This window comes from Dermacentor silvarum, chromosome 1, assembly GCF_013339745.2.
Source record: "Dermacentor silvarum isolate Dsil-2018 chromosome 1, BIME_Dsil_1.4, whole genome shotgun sequence".
NCBI lineage: Eukaryota > Metazoa > Arthropoda > Arachnida > Ixodida > Ixodidae > Dermacentor > Dermacentor silvarum.
The window spans coordinates 421,635,495-421,657,969 of NC_051154.1; the positions used below are offsets into that span (position 1 = coordinate 421,635,495).

The 22,475-nt window shown below is 46.9% G+C and overlaps 1 protein-coding gene across 3 annotated transcripts in view; it reads left to right on the top strand.

Annotated features, from left to right (window-relative positions):
- The window catches only part of LOC119437625 (valine--tRNA ligase, mitochondrial-like), a 201,138-nt gene that overhangs the window by 9,266 nt on the left and 169,397 nt on the right, over positions 1–22,475 (top strand). For 2 of the 3 annotated variants that reach the window (XM_037704619.2, XM_049660745.1), the window contains exons 3-7: positions 2,011–2,114; positions 3,172–3,278; positions 6,034–6,198; positions 13,630–13,711; positions 17,881–18,000. In XM_037704619.2, the coding sequence (XP_037560547.1) occupies positions 2,011–2,114; positions 3,172–3,278; positions 6,034–6,198; positions 13,630–13,711; positions 17,881–18,000 (578 nt within the window). The remainder of the gene's footprint in view (positions 1–2,010; positions 2,115–3,171; positions 3,279–6,033; positions 6,199–13,629; positions 13,712–17,880; positions 18,001–22,475) is intronic. The other variant, XM_049660746.1, reaches the window with a different exon arrangement.

A 22,475-nucleotide genomic window follows, 5' to 3' on the forward strand; every position in this document is an offset into this window, starting at 1 on the left:
ACAGTTGAACTCTTACTGTAAGCATTACTGACGGATGTGATTTATTAGAAAGCACAGGCCATTGACACTGTTTTCTGTTCCTGATGGCCTTTTTGTACAGAAATATCTGGGCTGAAAGTGAAGGGCACACTGTAACTAACATCTTTCCCTGAAACCTGAGGAACATGTTGGGATGAGTGAGACGTTTTTTTAATGAATGTACTGTACAAGGAATTTTTTAGAAGCACCTAATATGGATGGAGATATTGGGAAGAAAATAGTACTTGCTCTTTTCAGTAACCCTCAACCTATTTGTTCTCCTCAGCTGGGGCAGTGCCAATAGCCATGCCGAGCCTCTTATGCCTTGCCTTTCTTTCTTTGTCTTTTCCTCTTTGTGCGGACACATATGGTAAGTGTTTGAGGTGGGCCTCTGGCAAAGCTGTCCAAGTGTGACAAAGAAGCTGCAGTGGGGCAGGTGGAATGTGTTAGCAGCAGCCACCTTCCCATTTCCAGGTCTGTCATCTGTGACAGACCTGGAAGAGAGGGCGTGCATGTGCAGGCTTGTGTTAGTGAATAATTCATGGTCAAAAACAATCCGCCAATTGATGGCATCTGTGGGTGGCTGGGACCTGATATCTGCTTGCAGCTGGCTGGCAGTTCCAAGGATGGCAGGGAAGAGTAATCTTTTTGAAAAGACTGGGGGCTGTATTGACATTCTGCTTGTTAGCTTCACGCACCTTGTATGTATAAATACAAAATTTGGCTGAGGTGTTCACAGTTAAACGCTCTTACTGGGCAATCTGTTTATTCCCCAAGTGGTTTAGGGCACCTTTAAAAGCGAATGTTTGCTTGAAAAAAAAAATGCAACCCCTTATTTTGGAGCCAAACTGTGGTAAGTGGGCACTTAGCTGCAGGTAAGCTCAATTCCAATGGAAGATCCAAAACTGTCCGCAAGCTCTACCACAGATCACCATGCTCCAGCAGAAAGTACTCGCTCTGAATCTGTGTTTGGAACACTCGCACTTTAACCAGAGCAAGCAGGGGCACAACAACATGCGGAAGTATCGCCATTGCTTGATCGAAGCAACACCTTTCTGCTTTTATGAACGACAAAGGTTTCTGCTGCACTCTCGAGGCAAGTTTGTGTGTGGAACTTGTTATTTTGGTGCATAAGTACTCAAATGCGAACTCTGAGAACATTCGAGCTATGTATCTCTTACCTTTTCAACTAAGTCTAATGTGCGTATGTGCAAGCACTACTTTGTCGTTTTGCGAGTCAATTTCCTCAGCCCTTGAAACTGAGAAGCTGCTTTGTGAGATGCAGTTTTCTCAAGAAGGAAAAGTATGTCAATAGTACCGAAGAAGTATTTTCTTTTTCCTAAGCAGCTTAATTGCCCTTCCCTCTCTTGCTACGGAAAAACAAGACATTGCTTGCTTGCTGTCTGGTATTGTTTGCGCTGTCTTCTTTGTGTCATCTGCTACACAGACGATCCACTCAACGGCGGTGGGAGGAACTATGTCACAGACTTCCGGTTGAATTTGCCAATGTTGGCAGAGTGTTTTGGACTGCTCGGCGGGGTGATCCCAGATTGAGATCTGCTCTCGAGCTGCCATTGGAATAGATCTGTCCTCCTCATCTGCCATTGGAACAGACTTGCTCAAAACAGAGCAGGAACTTTTGATCTGGCAGCACTTCAGATCTGCCATTGGAATTCAGCTTCAGAATGACCCAATGTGGGTGCTCAATGGTTATGTCAGACTCAGTATACTGTGGAGCACAAGGTGATGGGTTTGATTTTCAGCCACAGTGGCTGCTTTCCAATGGGGATGAAATGTGAAAACACTCTTGAGCTGAGCTTTGGGTGCACATTAAAGAACACCAGGCTGACGAAATTAATCTGGAGCCCTTCCACTAGCCCTATTGCGGCTTTGAGACCTACACCTGCAAGAAGAAAAAAGTTTATTTGAGGCTTGAAAAACTGATGCCATACAGGGCACGTCTTAGAATAGTGCCGTTGATTGTCTTTGCAGATGTTTCTGGCGAGTTCCCGAAAGTGTACAACTCAGAAGATGTGGAGGCTGGCTGGTTCGATTGGTGGGAGGCTAGTGGCAATCATGGCCCTTGCAAAGAGGCGGTGAGTTGCGAGATTACACACTCCACTACACTAAACCATCGATGGAAATATGGTGGCTGCAACTGTTTACCCACATTAGAAATTCCAGCTCGCACTAATATTGGCTTTGCGTCTATGAAAACTCGGCAATTTCTTGCTTTCTTAGGTTTTGTTCTTATAAGTCACTGACTGAATGAGTTGGCTGAAAAGCTAGGCTTTCCTCATGAGGCTCAGTAGTCTTGGGCCTGTAATTTATGCAGGTTCTTTTCCTTGGATTCTATCATTTTCTTATCCGTCCCACCTAAGGCAAATAAAATGAAAGAAGGAAAATAATGGTACAAAATATGGGCCCTGATTATTCCCTAAAAGTGAAAGAGCTACTCTTGACTGTAGCGTCGGTCTACACTTGAAAAGTCATTGTAAGTCAGGCATTCGCGAAGGTAATAGAATGTTGAAATATCAGGAGGAGGAAAAAGAGAGGTGAAGACAGGGAGTTTAGCAATGTAAATACCAAGTGGCTACCCTGTTCTGGAGAATGGAATGAAAATTGTTAGAAGGAGAGAAGAAAACAAACATTCCCCAAAGTGACACGTTGCCGTGCGCTTCAATTTTAGAGTCGGTCACACACTGCAGAAGTCAAGTGTCAGAGCAAAGGGTTTAAATTTAAAGCCTTCTGTGTAAAACTCGGTCTGGACCAGTGTGCTAGGATTCACTTGGTTGTCAATGGGTGATAGTCCAGTTTGTCAAGTGCAGTCACGAGTGCTTTTCTTGCCGCCTTGTATTGTAACAAGGACAGTCACATAGGAAGGTGGCTGTAGTGTATATCAGCAGCATGCCTTGTTTATTTTTCTTGTTTTTTTCCTCCCCCCCCCCTTTTTGTAATGCACAGGCTGTGCGTCACAATGTGCATTAGAAATAGGGCCACTGAAGGGTTCATGACATGAATAATATATCATTGTGCCAGTGAAACTCTTTAAGTGAAAGGGAGCTATGACTGAGTTGTTATGAACGAGATGTTTTTGGTGTTGAACACTGCTATTTTGCTGCTTGGTTTATTTTGACTTTTTTTTTCATACAGAAGGAAGAAGGCACATTCAGCATGGTGCTGCCCCCACCAAACATCACCGGTGATTTGCATCTTGGCCACGCACTGACCGTCACCATACAAGACACACTGGTGCGCTGGTACGAGCTGCATCTCTGATCTTTGGGACTGCCGGCAACAAGAGCTTCATTTTGTAACAATCCGCTTCAGTTTCCATTTTTCTTTTCTGATCATCTGTCACAACAGGGGGGTCAGTGCTGCCGATAACGGCAACATGTGGGAAAATGCTAAAGGTTGAAAAGAATAGAAAATGGAAGTGGATTGTTCCAAAGTGTTTCTTCAAATGATAAGCGTACACCCCAATGCCACCTTAACCATTTTATGGGAATGAGCGGCATTAAATAATGTTAAATCTCATTTATAACAACTCAGCTCAGGAGGTCATCTATGTTTGGCTCATTCAATTAGGAAGATGAAAAATTAGTTGCTTTTTAAACTTGGATAAGTACATTTGTACGAGTCTGGATGTAGTTTTTTTGTTGTTGTGAACACTTCGTTTGACAGAATGTGTGACTGCAACTGACCTTGCTGTGCTGAGGTTCAGGGCATGCTCCGTGGCAAAATGTGGGAACTTTGCAAGGTAAAGCTGGCACATTGTCAAATGCCACTACCATCTTCCTTTATGTAAAAGTTATTGGTTGGTTTTACAGGCTCAGTCATCACTGTTGCCTTTGTTGACGTTTTCATCCTTTCTGCCCTCGATGGCTTTGTTGATGTTGGTAATCGGTTCCGTTTGCATCATCAACTCCGATGTATTTGTCAGCCATACCGCTGCTGTTTTACAGTGAGCAGTGCATGAGTTAAGCGACTCCTGGAACAGTGCAGCGGAACTGTAACACTCACTGACATCGGCACGCTCTCCAAGTGCGTTACTGGTGCTGCTGTTAGTGATTACGCAGAGCGTAGCTTATTGGCGTCTGTGTGTGGCTGTGGCGCCACTTCTACGTGGTGTTCGATGAAAAACAACGGTTTAGCTGTCGGGGACGCCTAAATTGCTTCGTTGTATAGGCAAATTCGTTGTAGTGGTCTTCGTTGTAGAGACGTTCACAATACCTATGAAAGATAGGAATTTAGCCGGGACGTAATTAATCTTCTGTTACACAAGTACTTTTGTTGTAGAGGTGTTTGACTGTATGCACTTCCTTGCTGTGGAACAATGAGTGACGAGCACCGGTGCTTTGTGCCAACACTTAGCCCCTTGGCCACTGGTGTTGTGCTGCCAGATGGACCCTTGGCCACAAAAAATTTTAAAGCATGGAACTTGTAACACACAAAAAAAGAAAAACAAGTAAACAGATTTCCAAGGCTGGGTGCTAAAGCCACAACAGGAAATTTTATTTTTGCACGACTGCTATGCTCTAGAAACATTTTTTGCTGTGTGTACACAGCGGGATTTATGAGGGCAGTGGTGCTGAGTGTTTGTGTTATCTGCATGCACTGTTACGCCACTGCATCCAAGCATAGCAGGTCCTGCGAAAACCCGCATGTTGAGTGACCCTGCCTCCTGGTCAGTGTTCTGACTCCTTTAATTTCCTTTGAGCGGTGTGGATGGGCAGTCACAAGTGACCTTCCAGGTTTATATCCAACTGCTTAAGGGCATGCCAAATAGAAGTGCCAAGTTGGGCTTGGTTGGAAGATTACGCTTGAATACAAATTAGGTCAATCTCACTGTGAGTGGAAGCATAGTTAGCCACAAAAAAATGTGCAAAGAAAGACGTGTATTGACGCCACCTTTTTCTGCACCCCATGACTTTACACAAGACTTTACACTTTTTGGATATGGTTAATTATTTATCAGTCTAGAAGCATGGTATTGCATTTGAAGGTGACCCATAACTCAACTAGGAAACTTTTAGGCACATTAACCTGCCGGAAAGAATGGGTCCAAACACGTGAGATTACTGGAAAATTCATGATGTAGCATTGACACCACGGGTGTGGCAGTTTGAGCATGGAGTAAAACAAGTTTGGGCTTCATTTTTTTCTTCTGGCAGGGCGTGTCCCCGCATGATGCCACTGAACACCATTAAAGGCTTCTCAGGTGTTTTACTGCACCTGCTTCCACACACTCTTGCCAAGCACACATTTTTCCCACGTATTGTTCCATTTGTATGCAAGTACCAACTGGTGTCTTTTGTTTTTGGGCTTGTTTGTGCTGAGCCACAACATTTGACAGGAAAAATTTTATGGAGCAGTGAAAGCTCTGCTTTTGCAATGCATTTGAGCTAGCGAACAAAACGATCCGCTTCTCTGCTGACCACAGCATGCCAAAACCATGGCCTCCAAGATTATGTCACATCGTGTTGAAGGGGCAACAACTTCTTCTGAACGCCTGAAAGCCCAAGCACCATTCTACTTGCAGGATAATTAGAACAACTGTTCACCTTTATTTTTGGCCATGAAGAGCACATTTGTGTATGAAATAATAACGAAATGTTATTTGAGTTATAACATTGAAATTATGGGGTTTTACGTGCCAAAACCATGATCTGATTATGAGGCACGCCGTAGTGGGGGACTCCGGAAATTTGGACCACCTGGGGTTCTTTAACGTGCACCTAAATCTAAGTACACGGGTGTTTTCGCATTTCGCCCCCATCGAAATGCGGCCGCCGTGGCCGGGATTCGATCCCGCGACCTCGTGCTCAGCAGCCCAACACCATAGCCACTGAGCAACCACGGCGGGTAAGTTATAACATATTAAGTAATTAATTAACGGTAAGTTTTCTGAACTATCCAGAACAGAAGCTTCACTGCAGCATAGCAAAAACACCACTATATGCTTTGCAGCAAGTTTCTAGCCAATTTTGAGGTTCTCACTTCTCTCTTGTGCAGGCATCGCATGTGCGGCAAGCGAGTGGTGTGGGTACCCGGCTGCGACCATGCGGGGATTGCCACCCAGATGGTGGTGGAGAAGAAGATCTGGGCTGACCAGGGGATCACACGGCAGCAACTGGGACGTCAGCCATTCTTAGAGGCAGCTCACACGTGGAAGAAGCAGTTGAGTGACCGCTTGTTGCAGGTCCCTTTGTGGCCCCCTGATCGCTTGACTTCCTGATATGCCAGATGCCTGATACGCTGAATTTTTTTTGGCACGTCAACCGTGGTGACTGTAGTGGACTGGTGTTGGGCTGCTAAGCACGAGGTCGTGGGATCAAATCTCGGCCACGGTGGCCGCATTTCAATGGTGGCAAAATGCGAAAACACCCGTGTACTTAGATTTTGGTGCAAGGTAAAGAACTCCAGGTGGTCAAAATTATTCCGGAGTCCGCCACTACGGCGTGCCTCATAATCAGAATGTGGTTTTGGCACGTAAAACTGCATTTTTTTAATGCGGTTTTAGTGCGTTTTTTTTTATAGACCGCTTATAATGTAAGTCGCCGGAGTCGCGAATATCTGCACTATAAGCGGTACGCACTATAACCAAAGCAACAATTTTCAAGGCCCGCACATATGCAAAACATGTGCACCGAGCCACCACGCGTATGCGACAGTCGAGGAATGCAGCTAGAACGTTTGCATTCAATTTACAATCGAATCTCGTTAATTCGAACCAAATCACGCGGCGGCTCCGACCGGCATTGCTCCAGCACCGCCATAGAGTAAAAGCTTAGGAGAGATCCCTCAATGCTCAATTTCGCGCGCGAACAAAAAAAAAAAAAAGAAAGAAAAAAAAAAGTCGCGCCAGAATATTCACCCTCTCAAATGGCAAAGTCGCCGATTCTGCGTTGCACCGGAACATGCGTGTACGTGCTGACGTCTCAGCCACGCTACCGCAGCCACGCGTAGAAAATGGCAGTGAACCCTTCTTTCTCCTTTATGCTTCTTCTACTTTCTAGTCACGTGTTGACCTTGCACGCTGCGGCTACGGCGCAGAGGGAAGCCAGGCCATCCAACGAAACTGCCCATGCCGGCAAACGCCCGCTTCCCGATAGTGGCAGAAAACGAAACTTCGGGGAGCTGGTGCCGGGCCGGCTGGGGCGGCGGCGGGCGCGCACGGTGACAGTCGAAAGTGAGGGAGCTACGAGGAAGGGTGAGGGGAGCCATCGAAGCGGCGGAGTTGCCGAGGCGAAATCCGCTTCTCTGCCGCCCTCCTCCCTCACATTCCACGGTCTCTGTGTGCGCCCTTCGCCATGCTGTGCCAGCGCGCCCGCTCCCTGAAGTTTCGTTACTGCCGTTATCGTGAAGCGAGCGTTGGATGGCGTTGGCAGTTTCGCAGCCCTCGCTCGCTATGCGCGCCGTGATATTTCACGACTCACACTCTAGATTCTGGTTTCAGCCTCACTGGCTGTTCGTTCGCACCACGTGCCCTTCTCCTCCACTTCATCTCTCTTTCTTCCTCGAGCACTCCTTGGGGCGCCCGTTTGAGGGGAGCGTTCGCCGTCTCCGATGACTTCTGTACTCCCAGGCAGCCGCACTGTAACCGGTATTTCGTTTCCCGCAACTGCACTATAGGCGATACGTGTATACATGGAGTGCTATGGGAAAATTAATGGGAGTCTGAAAAGACCGCACTATATCCGGTCCTGCACTATAAGCAGTCACGTTATAAGTAGTCTATACTGTATACTGTAGTGCACCATACACACGTTTTGTAAAGCTGAACTTGTTGCTGAAGAAAATAAAATAGTGTGTAGGTTCGAATAAAATTACTTGTCAGTGTTTTGTGTTCTTCACACAATGCCTTCAGAAATGCTATAATGTTACCAACAGGAACCAGAGGTTTCTCTCCTAAAAAAAAAGCTGGGGCTGAAAGGGGATGCTACATTTGTGCAGTTCACTGAAAAATATGGCTAACGTCTCTCTCATTCACTGATTGACCTTACTGTTGTGCCTCATGTCTTAGCAATATTCTGGAAGAGTATGTAAAGAGCTGTCTTTTTCAAATAACAAATATGTGGGGTTGTTAAAATATTTGAAACATTGGAATAGAGTGCTGTGAAAATTTTTAGATAATAAAAAATATACTTTGTAAATAGTCTGCACTGATGTGGGAAGGATTTACAAGTGGATTTGAAAGAACTAAACTTCATTACTTTGCTGAATCTTGAATTGGTAATCTGGGAATACAGTCACCGACCGTTTATTTGGACTCGACGGGAACCGCGAAAAAATCCGAATAATCGAGAGTCTGAAAAAAAGGATTCGCCAGAAAAAAGTACCTTTATGGTCCCAGTGGACGGAAAAAATTGTCAATGCGCGACTGTACAGATGGACGCTTACGCGCGATCAGGTCAGCCTTATTTCCGACAGTGTCTGGCTATCGCTATAGACAGTCTTGTAATTGCCGCGTCTCGTCGGCGCAGATGGCACGGGAGGCGTCGGAGTCATTTCGCACTACGCGATGACTGGACGAGATCAAACAAGCAAATCAGGCCTAACACACTAAGCCATGGGTTCTCAAAGTGGGTTCCGCGGAACCTACGGGTTCCGCAGGCCCCTGCTCGGGGTTTCGCGAGCCACTGATAAATTTTCCCTGGTCCCGCTCTTGACAAGTGTCTAAAACGGCGAACACAAGGTGCGCTTGATCCAAAGAACCTCCATTACCCATGCCCGAGTGTCAAAAAGCACATCACAGTGCGTAACAGCAACGCGTGAACTGCGCAATAAATACGCAAGCAGCTTGTAGCCACCCAAACTCTCGGAACGGGCAGTGCGCCTAAGCGGAGGCCGTAGCTTACCACCATGCGCCTTTCTCCTATCTGTAGATAGGGTAGGTGCCGATAGCGTGCGCACTGACCTATATGTTGGAGGAAAAAAAAAATAATAAAAGCAGAGCATCGCAAATGCACGCCGCAGAAGAGCAAGAACGGTGTAGCGTCCAACCGAAACGAAGCGGCGCAGTCCGCATCGCCGTGGTCCTCAGCGGCAATCGTACACGGCACGTTACTGACAGCAACGCCGAAGCGCTTCGTGCCTAATTGTGCCTTTAAGGGCACAGGGTAGGTCCTATACCTCCCATGTATTTTGAGCCTTATTTGAGACCCATTTTCTCAGCAACTACTGTGTGTAGCGCGTTCGGGTTTGTTTCATTTGAGTCGCGATCATGTCGTCTTGCAGTGGAACTAGAACTAAGATTATTTGTCGAATATCAACAGTTCCGCAATTTTTTTACTAACACAGGCAGTTTTTGTTGTTTTTTCCAAAGAAAACATTTCAGAGAAAATTAATTGTTGAGTGCATGTGTACCATTCTAGTTCAGTAGCTGTGCATAGGTGTCTACTTTACGGTGGCTGAAAATCAACCTGCTGTCATTTGAAGTTTTTATAAAAATGGGTAAAACGTAACAAAAAAAAAAAAACTATTTCGAGATATTGAGGGTCAAAGACAAAAAACATGTTCACTTCATTTTCTTTCAAAAACAAGATGCACTGAACCATTTGCCTAATAGCCACCAGCCACATAGTCACTGCCAGAGTCAGCGTTTCGCTTCTTTGCTTGTTTTCTGGTTTCCCTGGCTTGTTTTGTCATGTGTTCGGCCTCTCTTTTGGCAAAATACAGTCCACAACGGTCCACTTCACCCAACCACATCACAGTGTTACGCACTGGTGATATGCCAAATGCCTTCAGGACATTAACTCTTGCCATGCAACCTTCATTGAATGTGAGCACACCATCAAAGGTGGCACTTTTGAGCATCTTCATTCCGAGGAACACATTTTCGGTGCGCGCTCTCACACGACATGGTTAAATGACTCATTAGCAATTTGTGTCTGGCCGTGTAAGCACTTTTTCAGCGGGTGTGGGTGAGCTTAGTGTTGGAATACTCACTTAATGGCATGAAGGAGTGGTGCAGGCAAGTATTCTTTGTGCACAAAAGGCTCCTGTGTCAATTGAGCCTTGTTGTAACGCTCCAAGTGCCGGCATCTTTTGGGCAGAGCCCGTGACTTGGGTCGATATCCGTAGCCAACATGTGAAAATATTTTGCCCAAACAGCTTTCCGCATGATTTCCAAGTCTCCAGTGTTCTTCTTATGGCTAAGCCACATTAGGTTTATCTTTTGTCAATGCAAGTGTCAGTCAACCGCCCCCGTCCTGACAGGCATTTGCCAACAGATAGCTTTGTGCCCTTGCTTTCTTCAACTTTCTGAGCCTGGCACCCATTCTCTTTTGTACGTGCCCAATGCACTCTTCTTTCGTGATTTCCACAAAATTTACGTTTGGAAGAAACATGAGCGATTGCTAGGTTGTGCTAGGTGAAAAAAGGGGGCGTGGCCGCTCGTCACTTGGTTTTGAAAACCGGGTCTTTTTGGCTCAATAAAAACGCAGAAAAACATGTGGGGCACTGGATATTGTTGAGGAAGGCCTGAGCATTCGAAAAAAGTGAAAAACCCAAAATCGAATTTTTAAAAAATTTTGCCCTACCCTGTGCCTTTAAAGCCTTTATTCTTGCATTTATCGCCGCGAGTAACACCGCCTTAGCGGCTAGCCGCGTGCCTCCGTAAGTGCGCATTTGCTATCTCTGATTGCGTCGATAACCACCGCAGTTTCGTCCGTAGTGGTTGCGGCAAATAGTAGTTTCGTTTTCATTCGATGCGCGCGTCGGCTGCGTGCCTTCACAACTGCGTAGTCGCCTCCCATGGCAGCGTCGATAGTGACCGCAGTTTTGTCCGCACTTCTTGCAGCGAAAGGTAGTTTCGTTTTGACTTGGTGCGTGCGTCAGCCGCCTGCCTTCTGAACCGCAAGGTCGCCGTCCATGATCGCGTCGATAGCGGCCGCGGTTTCATCCGCAGCGGTTGCGGCAAGCAGTAGTTTCGCTTTGGCTCAGTGCAAAGCTGTCGAAAATAAAAAGCACCGGCTACATCGGGATGGACGGACAATTTGTTGGCGAGCAGCTGAGTGGCGAAAAAATAATCGGGATGTGCGCCCGTTGTTGCAAAGCGCGTCTCAGATGAAAACGCGCGCCGCGAAGGATGTCGCGAGGCCTTCGCCGCTGCTAGCGCTAATCAGTCATGAGATGAAGAGAATTTCAGCTTCTGCACTGGTCTTGTGCTAAATAGAAACAAGATTTGACGATTCATTGAGTAAATAAAATCGTGTTGACGTAGTGAAGCATTTGTTTTTCTTGATACCCTCGATAATTCGACATTCGGTTAATTCAGGGGGGGGGGGTTCCTTGGCACTTTATGGAGCTTAGCAGGGTTCCCTGGGATGAACACACTTGAGAACCCCTGCACTAAGCTAAAGAGCGAGACTTGAAAGGTAGCTGTTGACAAGGCCTAGGCCACGTAACAACTGACAACGCAAAGGTTGAGCACCGACTTCCAAGCACACTGGCTTGGCTTGGCCTGGCCTGCTGTTTGGTCGCGGTATACAGTTAATGGATACTGGACTGGCTAAATCCGAAACACGACAACCAATAGGTGCAGCCAACAAAAGTGTAGCCTTCGAGATCGGCAACTGACACTTGTAGGTGCTGCGTGGATTTAGACACCAGCAATCCAACCATAGCAAGCGCGCCCTTTCAGTGCTGGCAACCTAGCAAAATGTAAACATCGCGGCCAGCTTGTCGTGACCGTATCGTGGCTTTCGACGTCACATCTGACCAGGCCGCCAGAGACCGAAAAATCGAACGGCGCGCTGTAGAGCGTCCGAACTATCGGTCGGGGTTATACAATACTTCAATGGGACGAGTGGCGGTGCCGCGAAGGTGTCTGAATAAACGAGCATGTCCGAATTTTCAGCGTCAGCATAAACGGTCGGCGACTGTATAAAGGCTTGATAGCATTTTATGAAGCTTTTGAATTTAGAACCTTCTTTAAAATAATGAAAACTATTCTGTTTATTGTCATCACTATTTGCTTTGTGTCCAAAAACCAATCCAATCACTCCTGCAAATCAGCATTTTGGTTTCCCTGATGCGAAACAGCTTGCATGTATTTCAAATGAGCCAAAATTGATTGGGCTTCGTGGTTTGAAAAGTTAGGCATATACTAAAACACTGATACACAAGGAAGACGAAGGACAACACAACAAAAGCTTGAGGCATTTGATACACATACCCTTTCAAACCTGCTATCAACTTGCTCAGCTTTGTCATACAGTCAAACCTCGTTAATACGTAGTTGGCCGGGAACGACGTTTAGGTACACAATAAACAATGTATGAATTGACCGCCAATGCCAGTTTAATGGCTACTTACCGGCCAGAAAAGAACTACGTCGCGATGCTCTCAAACACACACACTCAGAGAGGCTTTATTTGTGGGTCGACAGCAAAAAGATCGGTGATCTTGTCGTCGTGGTGGCCTTGCCGCGACGACGGAATCTTTGAATTCGATAAGGCCGCGAGCAAGTTTGTCCATGAGGCTCCGCTTCTAACTAAATTAACAAGCACAGTGTAACGCATGCACAGGTAAACATGAACACATCTCGCTCGATGACTGCAGAAACTCGCTGTCAGAATGCTGAGTGAGGATGCGCGGCAGCAGCAGCAAGCGTGCCGTCGCTCGCTTCAACGCAAACTGGATGTCGAAAGCACAGCGCATACAAAGCTACCGGTGCTAGTTGCACTTTGTCTGCAGATTGCTTTGAAGTTAAGACCCGCACGGGCGCGCGCTTCTTCCACGTCACAGATCGCTTTCAAGATACAGCATACGGCGCTTGCGCGGCCGCCGCCGAAGTAAACTCCTCCCTTTCTCGCATCCCCTGCCGTGCCTCGCACGCAACAGAGCAGCGCACTTTTGCTTCCCCTTTCTTCCTTGCGTGCGCGAGATTGAGTTGGCTGACCCTCGCAAGCTTTCGCTTGCACATACAGCGTAGGGCGTGCGGCGACGATGTTGTCGTGTTTGGACTTTATACGGAACCTCAAAGCAACGTCCACAGTGACGGCAGAAGTGCGCTTCGCAATAAGTGTGCTTCTGCGCGATCACTACTTGAATTGGATTCGACGGCCACAGTGAATTCGCAGCCCCTACCGGCGGCTTCTTCGAGTTACCAGGAGCTAATCTCGAAGGCCATGCTTTTGTGCCCAGCAATCGGCAACAGCTGTATGAGCAGGAAATAGGCATTTACGCCACATGGACAAATTCATGGTGGCCATGTTTTAAGTTCACTATCGCTGGCGACCGTCGTCAGGGCGTCGCAGCTCGCGAATCGAACGTCTGCGCACATGAGATTTTGCCGGTTTTGTGCCTGTGTGTGTAGAACAAGAAAGGAAAATAGTGTGCACTAACTGTTTGGTGGGCATTGAGCAACTACGGCTTAAGCGGTCAGCCAATTCGTGGGTTTCAATGGGGGCTTGGTGGGGGAATCTTCGCGACTACATTTAAACAGCAATTACACATTAAGCGGGTGCGTATTATCAAGGTTTGACTGTATTACAGTGCTTGTTTTTTCCTGCTTAGTTCCTAGAAAGGAGTTTTAAGTGCCTATTTTCAGTGCTTAACATGCGCTTTTTGCTACCTAAAGATCCCGCCTTGGTGACCATGCAGGAAAGAGGCCAACATTCTCAGGCAGCTGAAGAGGCTTGGTGCATCCCTTGATTACTCACGCTTCTTGTTCACTATGGATGAGGTAAGCTTTGTTGTGTCAGTAATACTGATTGCATGGAGTGAGGACATCACTTCAGTCACTCAGATAATAACAAAGATAAATGTGCAATCTTTGTTGCATTAAATTGCTGCACCTGAGCACATTAGGGATAGAACTGGTAAAAAAATGTTTAGTTTGTAATCGCATATCAAGAACACTGTTCTCCGAACTTAGTGGGTGGTTGGGACTTGACAGCAGTTCCTGTCCATCTTCTTGTCTGCCGTTTTCCACACAACGCCAAAGGACTAGCTGGCCATTGCCGTTGACACAGCCATTGGCTACAGTTTGTTTTTCATGTGAAATAGTGGCCGGTAAAATAAACTGATGTCTTCATTTTATTTTTTGCGACAAGCAACGACTACTGTCAGATCTGTAGCGCGAATGAGAGCCGCGGTACAAGGCAAGTTCAACTTGGAGCCCGCGTATGGCCACCGGTGCACTGCATTCGAGACAGCTTTGCTGCATCAGGCGCCTCGCAGTCTGGATGCTGAGAATAGCAGCCCACCTTCTTTTTTTGTGCAAATTGATGGGATGAGAAAAAGCGTTCTCGAAGCAATGCATTTTGTAATCGTTCGGTTCTTTATGAAGCACCGTAGCTATAGGAAGTTGGTTAGGGTTAGTGGCACCATGGGCACTTGCTCGGCACTGAGCCGACAGCAGTGGGTGGCGGATGGAGGCTTGCATGGTCGACATGAACACTCTCCGCCAGCGGTGGCGTTGTGTGGTCTGACATTGTGGGAAGCTGGATACTATTTGTTTCTTTAAAAAATGTGCATTTTTGCAAATTCTGCAAGTGGCCGGGAATAGTTACATGCCATGCACTGCTGCTTGCATCCATTGCCATAATAAAAGACATATTTACGCCACATGGACAAAATTTGTCTGTTGTAGCCTATAGTGCTTTGTTGGCGAGTGCTTTAAAAGCAGAATTTGTTGCATTGATAACATGCAGACCAAACTAAGTGAGAAGGATAGTCTGTTATATCCAAAACTATGTTATATGCGGATCGGTTGTAATGTGCATGGACTGTACCTATGAAACACATAACTTGTTATCGTACTTAGGACAGTACAGGCAAGTGGTATAGGCGTTGGCACATCGTATTTGGCGCAATGTTTGCTGCTGTAAGCGCATTCATTTCATGCTGTGCTCCTTCTCATGACTGAAATGCATGCTGTAAAATACCCAGCTTTTGTTCGATAACTGCATAGTGCATATTTCCATGCAGTGTGATGTAGTTTAATAGTTAATATACAGTAAAACCTCGGTGATACGAATCTCGCGGGGTCGCGTGAAATATTCGTATTATCCGAAATTCGTATCATCAAAACATACACAATATCAAGAAAAATGAATTTATTTTTACCAGAAAAGATTTCTAATAGTAGAATACCATTGATACCTTCCTCGCTGCTGCGTTTTCCCGGCTGCTACGTCGCGTTTTCGCGGTCCTGACCTAAATCCCATTGACTTCCACGTATAGTCGAATCTGGATAATTCGAACTCGAAGGGGCCCAAAAATTAGTTCGAATTAAAAGAAGGACTTATTTTTGAAATATTTGTGCACCATAGCACGACGTACGAACGGTGCGATTCGTGAAATATCACGGCGCGCAAGCACATAATTGAGCGAGGGCCACGAAACCGCCGGTGCTCGTTTCGCTATAACGGCAGAAAACGAAACTTCAGGGAGCGGGCGGCGCAGGCACAGCGAGAGAGAGATTGTGGTTGTGAAGAGGAAAAGGTGACACGGTGACGGGTGCGCGCGGAGACCGTCGCAGGTGAGGGAGGAGGGCGGCAGGGAAGCGGATTTGGCCTCGGCAACTCTGTCGCTTCGGTGGCTCCCCTCGCCCTTCCTCTCAACACCCTCGTGGCCCCCTCACCTTCGACTGTATCCATGCGCGTCCGCCGCTCCCGCTGGCCCGGCGCCGCTTAGACCGCTCCCTGAAGTTTCGGTTTCTGCCGTTGAAGTGAGTGTTGGCCGAGCTGGGCTTCCGCCGTCGCTTCCATCTGCGCTGCAGCCGCAGCGTTGACTGAGACATCGGCACGTACACGCGTGTTCCAGCTCCATGCAGAAACGGCGACCTTGGCGTGACGCCGTGGTTCTTTTTTTTTTTTTTTCTTCTCCGCACGCCGTTGAGGGGTCTCGCCTAAGGTTTTGCTCTCTGGTGGTGTCGGAGCAATGCCGGTCAGAGGCACCGCCACGTGCGCTGCTGAGAGCATTGTCGGTGCGCGGTATGTTCGAATTAACCATCGCAAATGCTTTCGCGTTCACATAACCGGGCGTTCCCCGTGATACTTCGCCAATCTATAATGTACCGGCATGTTACGTTGGGTTGGAATGGGGCGGTCACGTAAATTTATCGGTGCAGCCAGCTTGTACATTGCAACAATCGACCGATGCGTTGCGACTGGCACGTTGCAGATACGACGCACCCACGCGAGTGCCGTTACTGCCGTATCCTGAAAGCGATCTGCGACGTGCGCAAAGTGCGCGCCTGCGCGGACCTTATCGTCAAAAATGATCTGCGATGTTGACAAAGTGCGCCTAGTGCCAGTAGCTTCGTATGCGCTGTGCCTTCAACGTTTAGTTCGTGTTGAAGCGAGAGACAGTGCAAGGGTCAATTCGCTTGCTGCTGCTGCTGCTGCTGCTTCGTTTCCGTTGCTTCACCTTTCGGGCGAAACTTCGGCTTTTTTTTTCTATTTTTTTTTCATGGTCCCTTGAAAAACGTATCAATGGGACGTGTTCTTCGTGTCCAAATCGTCAACGATCGCCTTCTGAAAGGCGTATAAGTGCGCGCACGTGATCTTGGAAATGTTTTCGCACGCCACTGAACGCCTGAGCAAGTCGAGTGCAGGGAGCGTTTTGGCCGTCGTCGCAGCATTGGTCCTCATCTAATTTCTCGCTAAGCATCGGCTAGGCTGTGATGTGGTCCGGTCCGCTCGACGTGGGGACCGATGAGAGATTGCGCAGCCGCTTGACGTAGTCGGGTGCTTGGCGACTATGGATCCCGCCCAGATCTCGCTGTGCCGGCTTGTCTGTGCCGGTGGCCCCGCTGGCTCGGCCGCCGCCGCTGTTGCTCACGCGTTTGTATGATCCGTAGCGGTGCGGCAACACGTTAGGAACAGCCGATTTTTTTCGTATTGTAAGCGATGTATTTCGGCCGGGGAATGTTACGAATTCGTATCACACCGAAATTTGTACCAGCCGGGTTCGTATCACCGGGGTTTTACTGTAGTTACATAATGGTCACAGTTTATCATTTACTGGGGAAAACTAGTTTTCAAGCAGGTTTGAAGTGGTGAAGATAGGCAGAATGTGTCACTTGAGCTGAACGTTTGAAATAATGAACGATCAACCAAGCAAACACATCAGTGTGTTCAATTTTATTCTGGTTATACCACCAGGTCTGGTTCTAGTTCCACATGAGTCTAGTTCCTCTTAAAATACTGTAGCAAGAATATGAATATTCTTAAGCAACAATATTCTTTGATCAAATGAAACAATCCTGATACAGGTATAGCAGGGCAGAATGATTTGTATCAATTTGAGGGTCTCCCTGAGCTGCGAAGACTGTCAAATTTATTTTGTCTCAAATTTATCTGTCTTGATGCTTAGCACAAATATGTACATTGTAATATGTTTCTCTTAGTTGATCTTGCTTATTGTGCGCTTTTCTCTTGTCTTCTTGAAGTGGGCTTTGTGCCAACCTGTCATTACTACTACCGTTGGGGTTAGTGATTCTATAAATTAATAATAATAATCAGGTAGGTTCATTTAATAGCAGTTGATAGCAGTATAAATAGCAGTTGATAGGAAACTGAAGCGTAGCATCATATATTGAGGATGATTCATAAAGGCTATTGAATTTCTGGCTTGTGACACTTCACTTTTGCCATGGTGGCCACTTATTCATCATTTGGGGATGTGACAAGCTTAAAACTGTCTTGTTTTGCTTTTCAAGCTATGCTTTGCAAACATTATAGTGGGCCTGGTGTGTTGCATCAGGTAGTATCTTCAAGCCAAGGCTGTTGTGTTACATGTGTTCATGCTGGGCCACATGACATAATGTAACGAAACGCTTATGCTGGTTTAGTGTTCAAAGAATATAGAGAAAAAATCTCACGTTACTTTTTGAAAATGGCGCAGCCGATGAGTGAAGCGGTCACGACAGCGTTTGTGCGGCTCTTCGACGCGGGTCTTATCTACCGGGAAAAGAAGATGGTGAACTGGTGCTACTGGCTACAGTCGGCCATCTCGGACAGTGAGGTAAGCATCATGTGGGCTAGTTTTTCATTCATTTATGCTGTGCTGAATTAGCTGTTTATTTTGTCTCCGAGGCGTAAATGTGACAACTGTAAGAGTTAATTAATTTGAATTTCATAATGGTGTCCTAGAAATTTTAATGAAAACCACATTGAGACTGATGAAAGTCTAAAGCCCAGAGCACACGTATGCTTGCTGATGCACGCGAGTATCTGGCAGCTTGTGCTTGCCGCGCATGCAAGCCAAGTGGACATGAGTCAAGTGGAATTGGTGGAAGTCAAGTGGTGGGCAATGAGTGGACGTGAGTCAAGTGGAATTGGTGGAAAGTCAAGTGGTGGGCAATGAGCGACTACGGCTTAAGGGGGGACACGGCTTTCGTATCGCGAGAAATGACCAAAAAATCAATTTTTTGAAAAGAACATATTCCGTTTCTATAACTTTTTTTTATCTGATTTCGAAATATGAACGCTGAAAACCGCGCAGAAGTGCTCAAAAAAATTTTGTATCAGCCAACGTGGCGAAAAAACTCCGCGGAAATCGAGAAAAAACGGCGTTTTTCAAGCTGTTTCAAACTCCGCGATATCTCCACAACGGCGCAACCGAGCGCCGCCATTTTGCCCTTATTGGAAAGCGCAATTCTCCGTCTTTAAATTTTTCGCTCCGGCCATTTCCTCCATTCAAAAGCAAGCGCACAAAAAGCAAATGATTCAAGGCCATTCCGAGGCCTCCGATTGGCCATGGCCATCACGTGGCCAATTGGAGCTTCGCCATTGGTCTCGTTGGCGGTGGCAGTCCGCCACGCCTGCCACGTCTCTCGGCACGCGATGTTCGTCTGTATGTGCGGTGTTTCAGAAGCTTACATCTGATATCGCCCGTGACTCTCGCGTCTGACAATCTCCTCACCATCTTCGTGAACACGTACGGAGCGTAGTTTCGGCAGCGGACTTGATACGCACCTCTTGGCATCTCGGCTCGCCAGATCGCCAGCACGTGCGAAACGTAGCTGATTTGTGTTGTGATATGCGCCTCTGGACATGTCGGGTCGCTGTCAGTGCGTGCGGAGCGTAGTTTCGGAAGCTGGTTTGTGTTGTGATATGCTACTCTGGACATACGGCTCGACGCATTCATCAGTGCTTGCAGGGCGTAGTTTCGGGAGTTTACCGGTGACCATGGGTCGGCGACCGCTGAAGTACAAGACGGCTCATGTTAACGGGACTCATAAGTGAAAATCGCCGACGGTGAAAAAAACTGCTTCAAGGTCGCCTGGCAGTACTGTGCAGGACAGCACAGAAGTCACAGACACTTAGCCGAGGACTCCACACGGGGGCAGGATGCATACGCGTGCCGATGATGCCGTGCAGGAGCCACCGCCGAGCACTTCACATGCGGGCGGAATGCCTACTTGTGTCGATGATGTTGAGGAGTCGCTCTTTGGCACTTCATATGCGGGCGACACATCTCGTGCGAGCAGCAGTGGCATCGTTGAGCTTGTCGTGCGCGTTCCACATCGTTGGATGCATCGAGCGATCGCGCCTCGGATGTTTCCGGTTCTCGTTTCGGCACTTCGCACGATGTTGCTACGCCGTCGACAAGTATGGGCGACATCGTTCAGGCACGCCTGGAGCCGCATTTTGCATCGGTCGAAGCATCCCGAGAGGTCGCCGTGAAAGTGCAAGGCAAAACAAAGTTCGGTGTCTGCGACTGCGCGGAAAATAGGACTGACGGGTGAAGGCGAGGTGCTTGCCAGTACGGAAGAAGCGGGGGAGTTTCTTATCGTTCAAATGATGGCCCTGAACTCGCTTCTTGGCAAATCCAAGTGCCAGCAGTGCTCCCAACCGGGACTTTCAGTTCAGCTGGGAACATGACATGGATTAGCAACGCAAATAATACTGACATGCGCGTTTTGCGGTGGTGTCGCGAAGGAGTCATCACCGCGAAAAGAAGGTCGCGAAATTTTCGATGTAAAAGTGAGAGCTGTACAAGCTGTATTGGCAAAGGGGCAACAGTGTAGACCGATTTCTGGTCAATTATAGATGTCTCACATAGAGGGTTGCATCACACAACATTTTAGAAACATCTGAAGGCTGAGTTTGAGTTTGAAATCCTTTTTCTCAAAATGACTTTTCTTGCTTCCTGCTTTGCTTGTTCCACTGATTTCTTCGTGACCACTAGGTTTTTTTCAGTTCCATTTTTTTCTCTGTACAGTAGCCGACGGATTTTTCGGACTCTAAAAATTCGGACTTGTTGGATATTCCGGACTTCATAGATGTACCGGCAGGATTCCCATAGAGCTAATGCATTTTCGCGACCGATTTTTCGGACGAATCTAGGTGCCAATGTTCGATTTCCCGGACTAAATTGCTTGGTCCGAGCCGCGCTACCCGATCTTGAAAGCCGCCATGTTGGATTTTCCGCTGGCTTGGCCGGGCTTGGCTTCCAGTGCCCCCCTGTATAGCCTTCAAGATTAGTAGACGCATGCTATCCTCTCGTCTCCGAGGCCATGCCCGCGCTTCCTTGGCCGACAAAACTCCCAAAAAAGCGGCACTTGCCTTTTTTTTTTGCCTTTTTTTTGTTTGGTCAGCTCGGCACTATCGTCATATCACTTAAGGTGGCGGTCCCACTCCGGCGGCACGCGCTCGGCATTTTAGTCATTGTTTGCGGACGCACTGTGCTTCCTGCGCTCATTGGACAAATGTGAACTTTATTGCGTTAGAAAGCTTAGTTTCTGCGCTTTCCAATGATACCTAGTATTATCGCCTAGCCTGAAGCGTCACCTAACGGCAGTCAAAACAGTGGGAGCAAAAAACGGCATTCTTGCTGTACTAGTCTCCGCTGTACTGCCATTCCGACTAAACTGTTCAACGTAACAAAATGAAATTTGCTGTGTCTTTAAATGAAATGTTATACAAGGTTTCTATGAAAAGAAATTGCGTGTAAAGCAATTAGAAATTTATATAGGCGCCAATAAAAATGGGCAAAACTACAAAAGTTTATGAATGAATATCTTTTTTCCTTTTAAACTCAGGACAACAATATTTAGTGGTTTTCTAGGCTACAGTGTACTTATCATCTATGCAAAGTTGTTTTGTGTTCTAATGAACAGTTTGTGAGGTATTATTACTTACATTTGGCAATTTATGACTATACTTGGTCACGCATTACCGGCGACGGGACAAAACTATTCGAGCTGAAACTCTGAAATTTTCAATAATCAAGCAGCAAGCCCTTATCTCCATGTCTATGAAGAGAAAATTTGCTTATGTTAATTAGGGAATCTAGAGGGGAGTAGTGAATTTAGCTTATTTATCTGCTTACCAGGTCCGTGCAAATTGACATTCTTTTTCATGTAAACGCTAATTCACAACAGTTGTTGTGCATTACTATAACCATACAGTGTCGTGCAATTACTAGCACTCACGAGTTTTACTAAGCAGTGCTTGAAACAGAAGATTTTAAATAAATAATAAATCTCACAGGCGATTTTCGGTGGTGGCGCCATCTGTGCAAAAACATATCAAGCTGTTTCACGTCAGTTCCAACGTTTGTCAAATGTGGTGCCACTAAACATTACAAAGCGGGCAAAACGCAGAGGGAATTCTTTCTCCAGGTTTGAGTGTTTGGCTCAGTCTAGTCACGGCGCCTCCCCACTTCCTTCAAGCACACGTGTCGGCAACCACGCCTTCAATGTAGTCCTACACGAGTTCACTAACTTGTGGCTGCGGGGAGAAAAATAAATAAATAAAGAAAGAAAGCGCCGTGCACGGTAGATCATGAGTGCATGCTAGATCGCTAGCAGGTTAGGCCATTGTGCCAAGGAGAATTGCAAATTGCCCTCGCCCCCTCTATTTTGCAGGCTCGTTGGACAATATCGGGAAACTTGCTTTCCCCACGTGGGCGAGGTGCGACGTGAGTGGCAGGGTACTGTGTTTGACTATTGTACGCGACGCCGGTGGAACGATAGGATTAGCAGCAAACAATGAGCGAGCCTTACAGACAGCAGCGAAAAGTGCTGATGGGTGCGTGACCTGCTGCATTCCAAGCCGCGTGCTACTAAACAAATGTCACGTGTTCCGACGCCCAGTGAAGTTTTGAAACATGTGATTTCCAGTAGGTGCTTTTCTCGTTGAAAGATATATCGTATTTATCTGCGTAATCATCGCACTCGCATAGTGGTCCCACCCCCACTTACTTTTTTGAGTGATCATCGTACCCTTGAAAATCACTGTAGTGACTGCAGTTTGCTTGTTGTGGTGCATGGCAGCCGACCAAGCAGAGTTTTCCTCCATTGCATGCACAACAGTTTGCACAACAGAATACAATCTCACATGCGCTCGAAAGTCTCCGAATTCAGCAGACAAAAGTTGAGAGAGAGAGATAAATGAAAGCATGGACAGCGCGAAAAAGGCAGACAACACGTGCACAATTTACACTATATAGATTGATGACTATTATAAGAAGTACTTCTCGCAAATAATTTG